The sequence below is a fragment of the Poeciliopsis prolifica genome, unplaced genomic scaffold (genome assembly GCF_027474105.1).
Source record: "Poeciliopsis prolifica strain line A6 unplaced genomic scaffold, Auburn_PproV2 SCAFFOLD023, whole genome shotgun sequence".
Taxonomy (NCBI): Eukaryota; Metazoa; Chordata; class Actinopteri; order Cyprinodontiformes; family Poeciliidae; genus Poeciliopsis; species Poeciliopsis prolifica.
In genome coordinates, this window is record NW_026562398.1 from 1,606,534 (window position 1) to 1,621,209 (window position 14,676).

The 14,676-nt window shown below is 38.6% G+C and overlaps 1 protein-coding gene across 4 annotated transcripts in view; it reads left to right on the forward strand.

Moving 5' to 3' along the window:
• The window catches only part of zbtb46 (zinc finger and BTB domain containing 46), an 84,231-nt gene that overhangs the window by 53,785 nt on the left and 15,770 nt on the right, over positions 1-14,676 (forward strand). For all 4 annotated transcript variants that reach the window (XM_055046273.1, XM_055046276.1, XM_055046275.1 and 1 more), the window contains exon 4: positions 5,166-5,447. In XM_055046273.1, coding sequence (XP_054902248.1) covers positions 5,166-5,447 — 282 coding nt within the window. The remainder of the gene's footprint in view (positions 1-5,165; positions 5,448-14,676) is intronic.

The window sequence follows — 14,676 nt, forward strand, 5'->3', positions numbered from 1 at the left end:
GCGGGTGTATTTTTGTTAAAATAGAAACTCTCTCGCCCGACAGCGTTCGGATCACATAATCAGAACAGAAGATCAGAGGTCAAACTGGGCCAGCTGACCTATTCCTCCCCTTTCAGGCCTTCCTCACCTCCTCTTTACTGCCTCAAAGTGTCTCACTGTAACAACACACCATCCCTGACACACACACACGCACACTCACACATATCAGTGAGAAATACAGGGCAGTCTCCAACCACAGCATACAAAACTGCATCCTCTATCCATTAGCCATAACTCAGTATTCCTCCCAACACGTATAAAGTACAGTCAAATGCATATCTTTTATTCCGCGTCTCAGTCCATTTTTTTTTTTTTTACGCTCGGCTCTCGCATAGCTTACAGCGTCGCTCGCATTAACAAAGAGAACCACCATTTCTACATATTTGTCTCTCCTTCTTTTTTTTTTTTTTTTTAAAAAGGGGATTTATTTAGCATAAATGTTGAAGCCAAGGGTGCCTGGCTGCCATGGCAACCAAATTAAACGGAGGATCTCTTCAGAAAGCAGAAATCTAAATTATTCGGACTCTTTTATGAAGGGGAAAATGAAAATTCTTTCCACTGTACAGAAACCGCTTCAGTGTAAAGGCAGAAGAAAGGAACTGAGAGCGGGAAAAAAAATGATGAAGAAAATGTCTTTGTTTTTTGGGGGGGTTGATCTGACCATGTAGTTCAAAGGCATATCTCTTGCTATTGAAATTCATAGGTTGTCTCATGACACTGAGCATATTGTGCATGAAGGAATGATGTAACCACAGTGTCTCTACAACACGAGATAAACCTATTGCGTTTGAAAGACGCCACGTTTTGTGTGTCTGCAAATCCTCGATGAAAACCAAACCAGGCACAGGAATGATGAAATCCATAGGATGGAACCTCGGGATTAGTTGCGACTTGTTCCTGGTGCCGTAAATGATATTATCTGTCCGAGCAGAGGGCTGTTCAAGGATAACACCATCAGTACAGGCCAGTCAAAGCTCAATATTTAAGTGGGGTTACAGGGAACATTTTGATTAAGTGTTTTTAAAGTCTGTTTGCATTTGGCTGAATTATTATTTTTTCATTCTACCCCAAGTCTTGGATGTGTGGGTATACATTAATAAATTAGAATATCTTTGAAAAGTTTGTTTCATTACACAAAGACTGACATACTTCCAATCATTTTTTGATGATTGTGATTTACAGCTAATACAAAAGAAATTTCTGTTCTCAGAATAAGAGAATATTGCACCTTGCCAATGAAAAATATGTTTTACTTCACACATATGTCCACTTACTGAAAGCATGTTCATGTACTGAACATGCTTGCAGTCAATGCTTGATTGGGACTCCTTTAGTTTGCTCTGGTGTCCTTTTCTTGACAATACGCAGTAGATTTGTTTAGTGGAGCTGAGGTGAGTTTGCTGTAAAGCACAGTCATACCTTGGTCATTACAGCATAAATTGGTACTTTTTGAAGTGTGTTTTGGTAAATTAATTCAGCATCTCCATCTTCTCATGAAGTGTTCTAAAATATCTCAGTAGCTGGCTGTGCTGACTTTTCACATGAACCAAAACCAGCAGAGAGTTCGGCTCCCAATTATCACTGACTCCAGAAAATTCATATTGAGCCTCAATCAGTTTGGACTGTGTGCCTCTCCACTCTGCAACATTAAAAATGAATGACAAATGGCTACTGAGCAGCAGCCCACTCTGTTTCCTCCTTAGGTTAAGGCGTTTGTGATGTTGTCTGTGGTTCAGGAATATGTTAACACAAGGAGCCCATGTCCTGGATATTTATGTGTGTAGGGGCTCTTGGAGCATTGACTCAATACAGTAGTCTGCATCTTGTGTTTGTCCATAAAAGTCTTGAACAATATGTTTTTCAACCGCGCTCTTTTGTTCCATTCAACTTCTCAGTAAAACCTTTGGATCCAGCACTCTGTGAACAGCCAGCTTCTTAAGTGATGACCTTCTGTGATTGAAAAATGCATCTCTCTGTACGTGATTAATCTAAACTAAATAACTGATTTTTTTTTTTTATTCAGGTTCATCTGCTTTCTTAAAAAAGATAAACTCTTCTGTAAAACAGACCCCTTCCAGTCACTCTTGTGTAAAACACCTGCAAATTTACACCTTTTTTAAAAACAGTTTGACATTCCTGATGTGACCCATTTTCCATAAGACTAAACTGAGCGACTCGTGATTGATTCATTGTTACTGTATGAGTGCGAGGAGGGCCGACATGTTCCATCTGTGGATGTTCGTCTTCCGAAGACGCTAGAAAGACTGGTCAGGGTTCATTTAGTCGTCCAATAAACAGATGAGTGGTGGGACACATGGGGGTCAGAGATGATGCTCTTTTCTCTCCCTCCTTCCCATCTTCTCCCTCCAATTGTCATCCTCCCTTTGCTCTCTCTGTGTGTGTATTGTTGTTGTTGGCCAACAGCAGATCTATGTTATTGATTGACTCCTTTGGCTGCTGGGCTGCCCACTGAAGGAGGGGGCAGAGCTCTAATGAATTCCTGCACCTTGTGCCCCTTGCGCCAACCCCTGCACCCCCTTCTTAATTAACTTTGTGTGTTTGTGTGAGTGTGAGTGCAGGTGGGATGGATTTGTGTGTGTGTGCGTGGATGCATGCAAGTATGTTTTTTTCTGCCTCTTCCCTAGCTATACTCCCTTCTCTCATCTACATTTTTTTTTCTTTTTGCTTTATCTGCCTTCTCTCTATTCCTCTGTATCTCCTTTTTTCCTATCATCTGATGAGTCTGATAGTTGAATGGGGAAAAGACAACTTTATATGGATGTCACTCTTATTTGTCACAGCTCATCTTCTTCTAGCCACTATATCTAATTGGGATCTCAAGATTGCTCAAATCTATGTACATGCATACAGAAAGGACATCCATCCTCAGGACTGATCTGAGTGTCATGAAAAATGTCCGATTTTGTGTGTGTGTGAACACTGTTGATCCATCGGTATTCCAGACGTGCAGGCAAACTACTGTTTCTGTCACCTTGACCACCTTGATTCCCCCTGCAGTAGACAGCAGCTCTGAGCTGCACATGCAGACACTTTTTCCCGAGCTCGACTTAGTTGGAAGAGACACTTTCATTTTCTTTGCTGCTCATTTCTGTTTCGCATACTCCTTCATCAAACTGGTGTTTTCCTTTGCTTTATTTATTCCTCATTTGCTGCAAGTGAAATTTCAATTGTCTGCTTTGTGACGACCACACATTTCAATTTATTTAAATGGGATTGTGTGTGAAAGACCAGCAAGAAGTAATGCACAATTGTGCAGTCGAGAGAAAATCGCACAAGATTTTAGACTTGCTCTTCAATAAAACTCTAAAAAACAGTGGGAAGCATTTTTAGTCAGCAGGCCAGAGTTAATACTTTGAAGAACTGCTACTATTGCAGCCGCAGGTCTTTTTGGGCTACAATTCTCTAACAGCTCTACATATCTAAAGGCTGAAATGTTTGCCCTTTTTCTTTGCAAAAAATAAATAAATCTCAAACTCAGTCAAATTGAAAGGAGAGCATCTGTGCACAACAGCCTCCAAGTTCGCCACAGATTTTGAGTTGGATTTAAGTTTGAATTTTATTCTAACAGATTTATGAAAATGTTCCATTTTAGATCTGACTATCACTGCCTGAGTTCGACGTGCTTTACAGCCTCCCGCAGGTTTTCTTCCTGTATTTTTACTCCACCCAGTTCCCATTCCCCACAGAATGATGCTGCTGCCACCACCTTTTTCACTGTGTGGTTTCTCTGCACTTAAATTTGTGCATTTTGATCTCCTATTTCCATCTCTGTTTTATGTACGGCAGCAAACATCCGTCAATGTCTTTCTTCTTCCCTCTCTTGTATGACTGATAGTTGTCCTTTCGACAGATTAACCCACCTGAGCTGTGAATATTTGCATTAAATTTAGGAAAACAGTGATATCTTAGGCTGTTTGTTTTTTTTTTTATTTCTCTTTTCAGCAGATGAACCCTGAAAGCAATTGTCTGAATAAGAATTTTACACAGAGGTATTGAATAAATAGTGCTGAACATAAATGCACACCACACTTTTCAGACTTTTCTCAGTGGTTAAGGAGAGGGTAACTTGACTATTTTTTATTTTATTTTTTATTTTTTTTGCTGAAGGCACTTCACCTTTCATCCAAAACGCTTTTTTAAAACTGAAAAAGTTTGTGATTATCATGCTAAAAACAATTGGGTATGTATAAGTCGCTGCATAGCAGGATTTCTGAAGCTTTGTGTTAGGAGCAGTCACACATCATTATGCACCACCTCCCACCGCCTTTAAGGCAAATCTGCATTATAGCTCAGATGTCTGTGTTTGCTTTAGATGTAGACAAGCTTTTCCTTAAATGTCTCTAAGCTAGCGATGTGTCTTCTGTATTTTTCTCCTCCAAAGAGAAAGCAACCTTGCATCAGGTAAATGTCAATTAGGAGACAGTGTATGTCTTTAGATTTGTGCGTGCATGCCTGTTTGGTGCGCTGTTGTCACCAGTGTTGTCTGACAGTCTCGTGGATCTACAGCGAAACGTCTGCGGCTGACAGCGTCTCCCTGCTTTCAGTGACTCTGATAGTTAAATGCGCACATGCAGACGAAACAAACACACAAGCACGCTACGGCTGTATCTGCCTTTTCTCTCTCTCTGTCTCTCTTACTGTCTCTTTATGATCTCCTTGTTTTTAGTGTTGACTGGTAATGATGAGATATGTTAGGGAGTCAAGCAGAGAGGGAGATGAATCAGAGCTGTGACGCTTTGGTACTTGCTTCTGAAACCACTGTGTGTAAATGTTGATTTTATTCTTTTTTTTTTTTTTTGCATTTATATTTTGTACTTCAGCTGTTTCCGTCATCAGGTCAAAGCTCTTATAATGCCAAAGTGACAACTTCATGAGCACATTGTAAGAGTTTTGGGGGTTTTAACATGCCTTTTTTATCCGCTTTGTCAAGAGTGACAGGATTTTCAGCCTGTAGAGAAGCGTGTAATCCCTGAAATTAATTATCAGTGTTCTCTGGGAGACATCAAACATTATTAAATTTCTTTTTCAGACGCTAAAAACATTTCGAGTCACTGAGTCAGATCTGCATGCTCATCCTTTGTTACCTCCCTTTTTTTTCTGTTCAGGGGCAGACGTGACCGAACCCAACAGCTCAGACAGCCGCGGTGAGCGCCTCGATTTCTTCCTCAAGCAGGAAGAGACTCTCGCCACAGAGTCGGGCTTCCTGGGCGCCAACGAATCGGAGGAGGCCAGCGGAGGGGCGGGAGGCGGAGGCATCTCATCCGTAGCCAATCTGAAGGCAGCGCTGATGAGTAAGAACAGCCTGCTGTCGCTGCGGGCTGAGATGATAGGAGATGATAACCCCTTGCTGTATGAGTACCTGCCCAAAGGAGGACACTCCCTGTCCTGTAAGTATCTATTTACAGAAGCTGTGCTCACACTGCTTGTTTCGCACATCTGAGACACACCGTCTAACTCACCGTATCTGAATATGTTGTTCCCCTAGATGCTGCATACAGTGCCTTGCAAAATCCTTTAAACTTTACTTTGCTTTTATCACATTAACAAAGTTTACTGTGACAAACCAAAAAAGAAAACTAGTGAGTACCTGTCACATGGAAGGAAAAGAATGCGTGGTTTTCAACTTTGTTTTGCAAATAAAAATTGGAGAAGTCTGGCATGCACATGTATTTATCCCCTTTTACTTTGACACGCCTAAATAAAATTTTGCGTAAACAAATCACCCTAACACACTATTCCCACAGTGATCCATAGTGTCAGTAGCATCATGACATGAGATTGTTTTTTTGTTTTTTTTTTCCCCGGCAGAGATATTGAAGTTGATTAGAAGGTAGATTGAGCTAAACACAGTTAATTCTTGGAAGGATTTAGAGGTGTGTTAACTTGTGAGTTCTGACTATAGGCACCTAATGTTTTTTTTTTGTTTTTTATTTCTTTTATGGGAATGGGTTTGTGTGTACATGCATGTTTGTTGGAGGTATACCTGTCGTGTATAAGTGCATACATATATTGGTTTATTTGGTTAAAAAATGGTTCTATTTCATTAACAAATAATGTTCGCTTAGATAGACGTCCTTTCAGGATTGTAGTGTGGCCACCATCCAGAAGAGGGCACCACTGCTCATTCGTAAGCTGAGCCAGTTGATGGTTGTAAGAGAAACAATCATGGCAGGAGTATCCCACGGGGAAAGTGAAACAGTGGAATTGTGGAATTTAGGCAGGTGTGGAACTATTGTACTCCATTGAATGATGACACAGATGCAAAATTCACTGTATGTGGTGATGTTTTGAAATAGAAAGACTTGAAAATCTTCTTAAGTTTTGATAGTGCTCATTCAGCCTAGCTACATTGGAGACAGCATCACAATCTCAACCAAAAACTAGTGCTGACACTGCATAAATCAGAGGGCATTAAGTAAAAAATAAAATAGAATAAAAAGACATTTTAACATCATAACATTGTACCAATGACCATGGTTGATGGTGAGGGCCTTCGTGACTTCTTGATGGAGCTCATTTTTACCATTTCTTTGAGAACAACAATAAGCGCCCAATTTAGAGGCGCACTATAACAAGTTGCCTGTTAGTGTTTTTGCATAATGTTCAGTTACCAGTCTTCTTGTTTCTAACCCTCCCAGGAAAATTTAAAGTTCTTTTTTTTATTTTTATAGTTTGTTTTCGAGTTAGTCCTTAACTTAAATGATAGCTTTCTATTTGGATTAAATGTTTTACGTATTCTATTCTTTTCCTCGTTTTTTTCTATTCAGCAACATAAAAGGTTCCTGTTTAAAAGTGTGGGGGGGGTGGGGGGGAACCAACAAAAAAACATGTATTTATTTATCAAGTCAGGATTTAATACAATAAATAAAAATTTATTAAAAGGTAACGATGTGCTTCTTGAAAAAATCTGAATATTGCAAAAATGTTATGGAAAAAACCCTGATACGAGAGAAAACTCCTGAATGGTGACTACAAAGTATTGGCTATGGATGACTGACTACAGATGCAAGACACACTTTGCAAGGTTTTATGGAAGAAAAAAAAGCAATTGAACACCATGTTCCTTTTCCTTTAATTGCTCCATTGTAACATGACAAAACAAAAAACAAGTACAACTGACATAGTACGTTTGCAAGGCATTGTATGTAAGGGTTTCTGTCCTTAACAGCTCTAAATGTCTATGAGCCAGTTTACTAGGTTAGACCTCAATGCATGTGTGTTTTTAATGTGTGTGCTTGTTGGCGTGCGTATGCGTGTGTGTGAAGCCATGGCTACACGGCAGTGACTAAGCGAGAGAACATTTTGCAAGGCTTTCGCTCGCTGTGTCGAGAAAATTTTCTTGTTTTTAATTTTCTGCGACAGATATTTATTTATTTATTTATTTTGTAGCCAGTCGGTGGGTCTTTCACTGAACTTCACAGAGGCAAAATAAACCAGCAGAACAACCACTCAAACTGACAAAAGCTCATATTGCTCCACTTAGCCACGGTTAAAAACATCAACTTTTGCATGCTTCCAAAACAATCTTTCAAGCACAAACATGTCTTTTGTTGTGATTTCAAAAAGGTGTTCTTGACAAATGTCCTTGAAATATGTATTTCAACTTCACATATGTCTACCACTTTAAATCTGTTTTGTAGAGCTGTTTAATAAGTTTATCTTTAGTTATTTTAGATATAGAATTTGCATAAAATGTAAAGATCTTTATATTTACTTAACATTATCTATGTTGTATCAAGCTTCTTGACAATTATCAAGAAAAAATGGTTTATTTCCTTTTCAATTGCATATTTGAAAGGCAAATGCATTTGTGGGTTGAGCAGGAGAGTTGAGTTGGTGGTTTCCTTGGTAAATCCTCTTTGCCAATATAAATTAGTGAAGTTAGTGTGATCGTGTGATCACATCAGAGTTTACCAGGAGTGGAGGGAACGGAATAACAGGTCCTCAACGCCATTAAACAGTTGTGGGATCATTTTGGGTGTGTTCTTTGTGAAAGAGTGACACAAGTATGCCAGCTGACTTGTGGGAAATGCTGGTTGAAGAATAGGACGCCATCCCACAACAGTTTGTGACCAAGCTAGTAATTAGTATGGGAAGGAGGGGCCAGGCTTTTGTCATTTTTATACGCTTTTCCCATGCATCCCTAAGACTCGTGTTTTGCCACGTGGATACGGTTGTAAATTACCAATATGTCTCATTTCTACAAACTTTGATTGTTTAGTCAATTAATCATTCATGCGTACAAAAAAAAAAAAAAAACGTTACCATGACATTTTCTGTCGGTATTGAATAGTTTCAGTAATTATCAGAATACGTTTTCAAATTAAATGGCTTGTTTCGAAGATTGATTTAAATTGATTTAAATGCAAACTTAAAATACATACTAATAATAACTAGTAAGATTAAATTGTTGAACTGTGCACTAAATTCTCTTTAAAAATTAGGGAATTAATGACGGTGTCAACTATAAAAATCTACAAATATTATTTACAGTGCTGTTTACTAATGCATGTATGTTTGGCTGCAATCACAAAATGATGCAAATCAAATTCACACAATTGTTTGCAATCTCTACTTCGTCTTATAAAAGTTCTTAAATCATGATGCCCCACATTTTGCCTGTTAACCCTCATGTATTGACTGTCTTATTGAATTTTACATTTTCTGTTTCTCTATGAATTATTGAAGTTGTCTTTTGTCTGCTTCGAAATTACACCAAACAAAAGTCAATAGCTGAATAAGCATTTTGGCATTGGGAGAGAGGATTTGGCAAGTTTTTTTATGAATGCAGCCCACATAGTTAACTCCGCAGCTCGACTCACAAGCGCGTCTTCTTCACCAATGTCACACACTTTTGTTTCAAAGAAAAAAAAAACCTTTCCGAAAGTCTAAAAATTATTACTGGAAAAAAAAAAAAATGAAACAAAAATGCAGTAATCAATCAAGTCATCAATGGGAAACTGTATGTAAACAAGCTTGAATGTAGAAGATTTTTTCCTTTCTTCTTGTGTTTATATTTTCATTGGATGAGCTGTTTTTTGTTTGGTTTTTTTTTTTTTTTGTTTTTACACAATTTTTTTCTTTTATTTGAATGTTTTAACATTTCATGCTGCATCAGTAATAAGGTTGAATTTAATTCCTTAAGTCATTGTTGACTAAACCGTTTTATATATATCCGTGTTAATGATACATTAATGCCCTGCAGAACGAGTGTGTAATTTGTCTGTAACAGAAGATTTTCTCTATTTTCCCATTTTCTTTGCTACTCGTGGAGCGTGTTAAACTGTCTGTGTGTGTGTGTGTGTGTGTGTATGTGTGTGTGGTGTGTGTGTGTGTGTGTGTGTGTGTGTGTGTGTGTGGTGTGTGTGTGTGTGTGTGGTGTGTGTGTGTGTGTGTGCGTGTGTGTGTGTGTGTGTGGGTGCATGGTAGTGTGAGCGTGTATTTGCTGGAGTCCAGGTCCGCGTGGGCACATTTTGTGAGCTCAACTTCTGGGTTTGTTTCTTTTGCTTTTACTGCCATGTAATTGGATCTTTTGTCCTGAGTTCTCCCTGTTTTTTGTGACTGGAAGAAAAGATGAGAAAGAGTACAACTCTGAGCCCAGTCACATCTATTGAGCTGAGCCCCACTCACCTAAGCTATAAAAGACTGGGCCAAGCCTGAATAGACCAAAACACATACTCGTCATCGTGCACACTCGCGCGCTCGTGTCCCTTCGCATCACCTCTTTTGTGTGAGTGTTAAGTGTGTGGGATTGAGATGTTTCTGTTGGCTCACGGAGGAGAATCAGATGCTGTCGCAGCACAGAGCCTCAGAAAACACAAAGTAGAGGCTTTTGGATGTGCTTTCAGACTTTACAGATACAGTCAGCCTTGACTATCTGAATAAAAGATTTGGAGAATTCTGAGAATGTTAATCATTTGTTCCCTGCATGGGAAAGTGTCCTGAATGAGCCCTGTATCTGTATTTCAGTTGTCACCAAAGAAACCTCAGGGAGGGTTTTTTGGTTCGCCAAATACTATTTTGTATTCACTACACAATAGGGGTTGGGGAAATGGGCTTGCTGAGATGGCCAACAGCCTTCCCTCCCACCCCAGGTCTGTCCCTGTGTCTAAATGAGGACAGAGGATAAACAAACACTGTACCTCAGATTACTGGGCGGAGGAGAAGTCTGCCTGCTTTGACAGATCACTGTTCCCATCGTTACTCCCTCCCTCTTTCTATCCGTTCAGCTCCATTCGCCCCTTCGCCCTTCTTCTCTTCTTTCGCCCCCGATGTACATCTTATCCCTCTCATGCTGTTTCCCTCCTTCTTCCCCTCCATACATTTCTCCTTCACCCCACCTTACCACTCATTCCTTGCACTCTCCTTCCCAGCCTGTATTTTCTCATTTTATTTGCTTCTGGCCCTTTCCCCCTCTTTTTACGCCAGCTAGGGAACATCAAAGCATGTTGCTGTAAAATCCTGGGAAAGTATTGATCTGGGCAGAGTGGAGGTACAGCAAGGTCACTTGCTCCAGTTGAAGAAAGACCAGGAAATTTTGCAAAAGGCCTTGATGCAGAGCTTCTGTTGCTCTTATATTTCCATAAAGTCACCTTCTTGTATGATTCATGCACCAAATTTATACATAAACACACAAAATCTGACAAAAACACTTTGTGTTGTTCTGTTTAATTCTTTCTAATCTGAGCCTTGTTGACATTACATGGGATTCCGACACAAAGCCCCTTGTATTTACTATTCTTTGCATGGGACATGGACTAGATCCTCCTTGCATGTGGAATGCCAAAAATACAGTGGAACCGGACTGCATGTCAATCAGTCTCTAAAGTCCAATTAGGATCATTAGGATTTAGGCCTACTACCCGTCTGTGTGTCAGGCAGTCAATGTCTAACAATGGATCGTGTCGTACCATCCCGGTGCACCTGTCCACACTGCCACTGTGTACAGGCTGCAAAGAACATCCAATTAACTGGAGAGATCATACTGACAATATTGAACTTTTCTCTAAACTGTCAACTCTCATCATTTCACATCAACTTTTTCAAATTCACAAAGATTTCCTGAATGTATTTTGGTGAGTAAAATGTTGCTCCACCTTCTGAGTCGCACCTTCCTATCCTCTTTTTAAATGCAAACCGACAGGAGGAGCTGTAGCTTTTAGTTTTGATACCAGTAGGAAGAAATTGATTCTGAAAAGCATTGGACGTGTTTTAAGTTCTGTGCTTTTTATTTAAACTTTTCAAAGGTTCTGGGACTTGGCTGCAGTTACAGGAAGTCAGAATTGGTTAGAATAATTACCTGAAACTATCTAGATTTGAGAAGATTTCTCACACATCTCAACCCCAAAATCCATCATAAAGTGTATGTATCCCGCAATAAGGACTTTGTCAACATTTTAGTCATTAGATTCTTATTTTCACTTTTCACAGCTTATATCTCACTTAATCAATTGGACTTATAATTATTTGGGAACATATTCACAGACAGATATACATGAAAACACAGAGAAATACATTCTGAATGATTGGTATTTATAACAGGAAGCCCGCTAGTATAATGACTGAAAAAATTCAGTGTTGGGTGAAATATCACTCCATATCTGAGTTTCCACTTTCCAGGCAAATGATTCACAGCAGAAGTTCTTCACAACATTAATGATGATAAGAGGTATTTTTTCTCAAAGCAAAGGTGAGAAAACGGTTACGCCTTAATTTACAAAGAAATGACAATATTCCAGTAAAGGTAACCTGAAGAGAACAAATATGCTTTTAGAAGAAATTGAACCTAACCTCACTTTGAGAGAGATTTGAGCCTTCCTTCTGAGAATTTAATTAAGACTAGTAATAAGGAGTATAGTCTGCACAACTGATTCTCATTCACATAATTGTAGTATCTCAATTGTGATTGCCAATTTTTAAATGGCCATTGTAATGAAAATACAAAGGAAAACAAAATTCAGGTGGAGATGTTGCTCATCTAAAACACAAGTCTTGCTGCAGTCTAGATACAATGGATGTGTCCAAAGTCTGGGGCGACAGGGATGCAGCCAGGGACACAGCACAAAAACTACCTTTCACATCTCACAGTTAGCTAAAGGTTAGTGCTTGCTGACCCACATTTGCTAAAAGAAAACACACTGGATTTAAGTAACTGACAGTTGCTAATGGTTTGCTGACTTATTTTAATAATGACCAAGCGTATTACTTTGTATGTTCGGTCCTCATTTTCTGCTTCAGAGCTTAATGCATTGTGCTATCCTTTAAGTTAACTCTGATGTGTGGAGCTATTGGGGCTCAGTTGAGTATCCAAAGAGTGGTTTGAAAAGTGGTAGCCCATGCTCCATGGATACTCAACATTCAAATGACTTTTGCTATTTGGGATTTCGTTAAGATTCTTGAAAATAGCAGAAGAATTTCATTCTACGTAATAATAACTTATGCCATAATGTGATCCACTGTTGTGTTCTAAACAAAATCAAAAATCAGGTGACAGTTACGAATCTTTTCAGTGCTCACATAAATGAAGTAGAAATTTGGTGAAGTGGAAAGTAGCGTGACATCAGAACCTCCAAACTGCACAGTTTTAGTTACTTTACATTAATTTTCAAAACTCTGAAAGAGAATAAACTTTCAAAAAGCTGATTGCTAACAAGATGTCATTAAGCCTTTTTTCTACTAACAAACTTATGAAGTTTTAGGTAATTAGTTAGGATATTCAACTTAAGGGAGCTGCTTTTCTAAAGCTTAGAACCGTATAAGTCTTGACCCCATTTTAGTGGCAGATGGAGTAAAGGAAACAGGTTCTTACAAGATCAGCTTGCTCCTTCAGCCTATAGTCACATGGAATAGATTTTTTTTTTATGACCTCTATTTTTCCATGCAGTAAGTCACTTTGGTGTGATCACTATTCTTTAAAGCTTGCCAGATTTCTGACAAATCAGGAATTTGTGAGAAATCCATCAGTCTTTTTTGAAGAGCCCTCACAACATGGTGAAGTTCAAAACAAAGTGATTAACACAAAGTTCAAACAGGAGGCATTGTCAAACAAACAAATGGACAAGCACTACTTAGAGAAAAAGAAGTACAGATTACCTAAACTGGGTTAAAGGAAACTGATTGTTGTGTTGATGGGCGGAGGCTGGATGTAGACATAAAAAGCCAAAGTCGCATTGACCTGATACAAATTAACCCTATGATTATAAATAATCAACAAAAGACTAAAACGGATGATGCACTTAACAATAGTAAAATCCAAAAAATATATATATATTTTTTGTCCTCAAAAAAACATCCTAAATACATTTCAACAAATGGAAAAGACATCAGGGTATTGGCATGTCTACTCCAAAATATTAACTTTATTGGCCATAAGCTGCTTTGTGGTTACCTTGCTTGTTATCCATTTACATGTCTATTTGTGCTCTAACTTATAGCATTGCTTTACTGATGTCTTGAAATATGTCCTTAATACTTAATATTGACACAAAATGTTCTTTCCTTATGAATCCATGTATTTAATGAAGCACACTTGCAATAAAAAAAAATAAAAAATCAACACAACCTGGGGGTGCTGTGGTGGTGCAGAGGTTAAGAACAGCCCACGTGTGGAGTTCTTAGTCCTTGACTCGGCTTTCGCAAGTTTGATTCCTGGCCAGGTGGCCTTTGGCGCATGTCTTCCCCCTTCTCCCATTATCCACCTTCCTGTTAATTCTCTATCAAATAAAGGCCACAAGAGCCAATAAAACCTTAAAAAAATGTATCAAATAAAAACATCAACTCAACATAATGCTGCCACTTTGTCACTTAGGATGGTGTTCTTCACCTTCCAACCTTCCTTTTTCTTCCAAATGTAATAATTGTAATAATGGCCGAATATCAGAGCTGAAATCTGGCGTTTTTATGTTCCTGTTGGGGTTATGACTTCTTCCTCCTCGAGTGGCCTTTAACCCATTTTGGTACAAAACTCAATGTTTCCTTGTGGATAATGACACCAACTTCAGCCAACCTCTTTCCGATGTATTTTGCTTTTGTTCTGGGTTTTAGATGCACTTTTCACACCACAACATGCCCATCCTGGATACAATATGACAGCTGGTCATTCCCACACTGTTTATGCTTGCTATAAGTATCTGAACAAATGAATATTTAACTGTCAGTCATTAAAAACACCCGAGAGTTAAACAGATGTGTAAAGGTCAACAAGTATCCAAATATATCAAATATGATTTTGGTGTTGACTCAGCATTCATCCACAGTGGTGTCGTTGTTTTGCTCAAATGTTGTTAATGAACCCATGACAATCTTAAAATGCCATGATATTATCATGATCTAAGTTTTTCACAAATATTGTGTCTTTAAACATTTGTTTAAAGACATAATACATAGTGTGCAACAGGATACAGAAAGTAACACAGACTGCTCTTAAAACCATCTATTTATTCTGGCATTTGGCAAATTGTAATAATTATGGTATCATTACTAACCCAAAACAAGAAAAGTTTCGTCTGGTGTCACAGTGAGGAATAAAAAAAGTGTTTTGTACACATTGATACATTTGAAACCTTATTTAAGATTTCAAATGTGCAAATATCCATTTAAACGTGTGATTAATTGTCT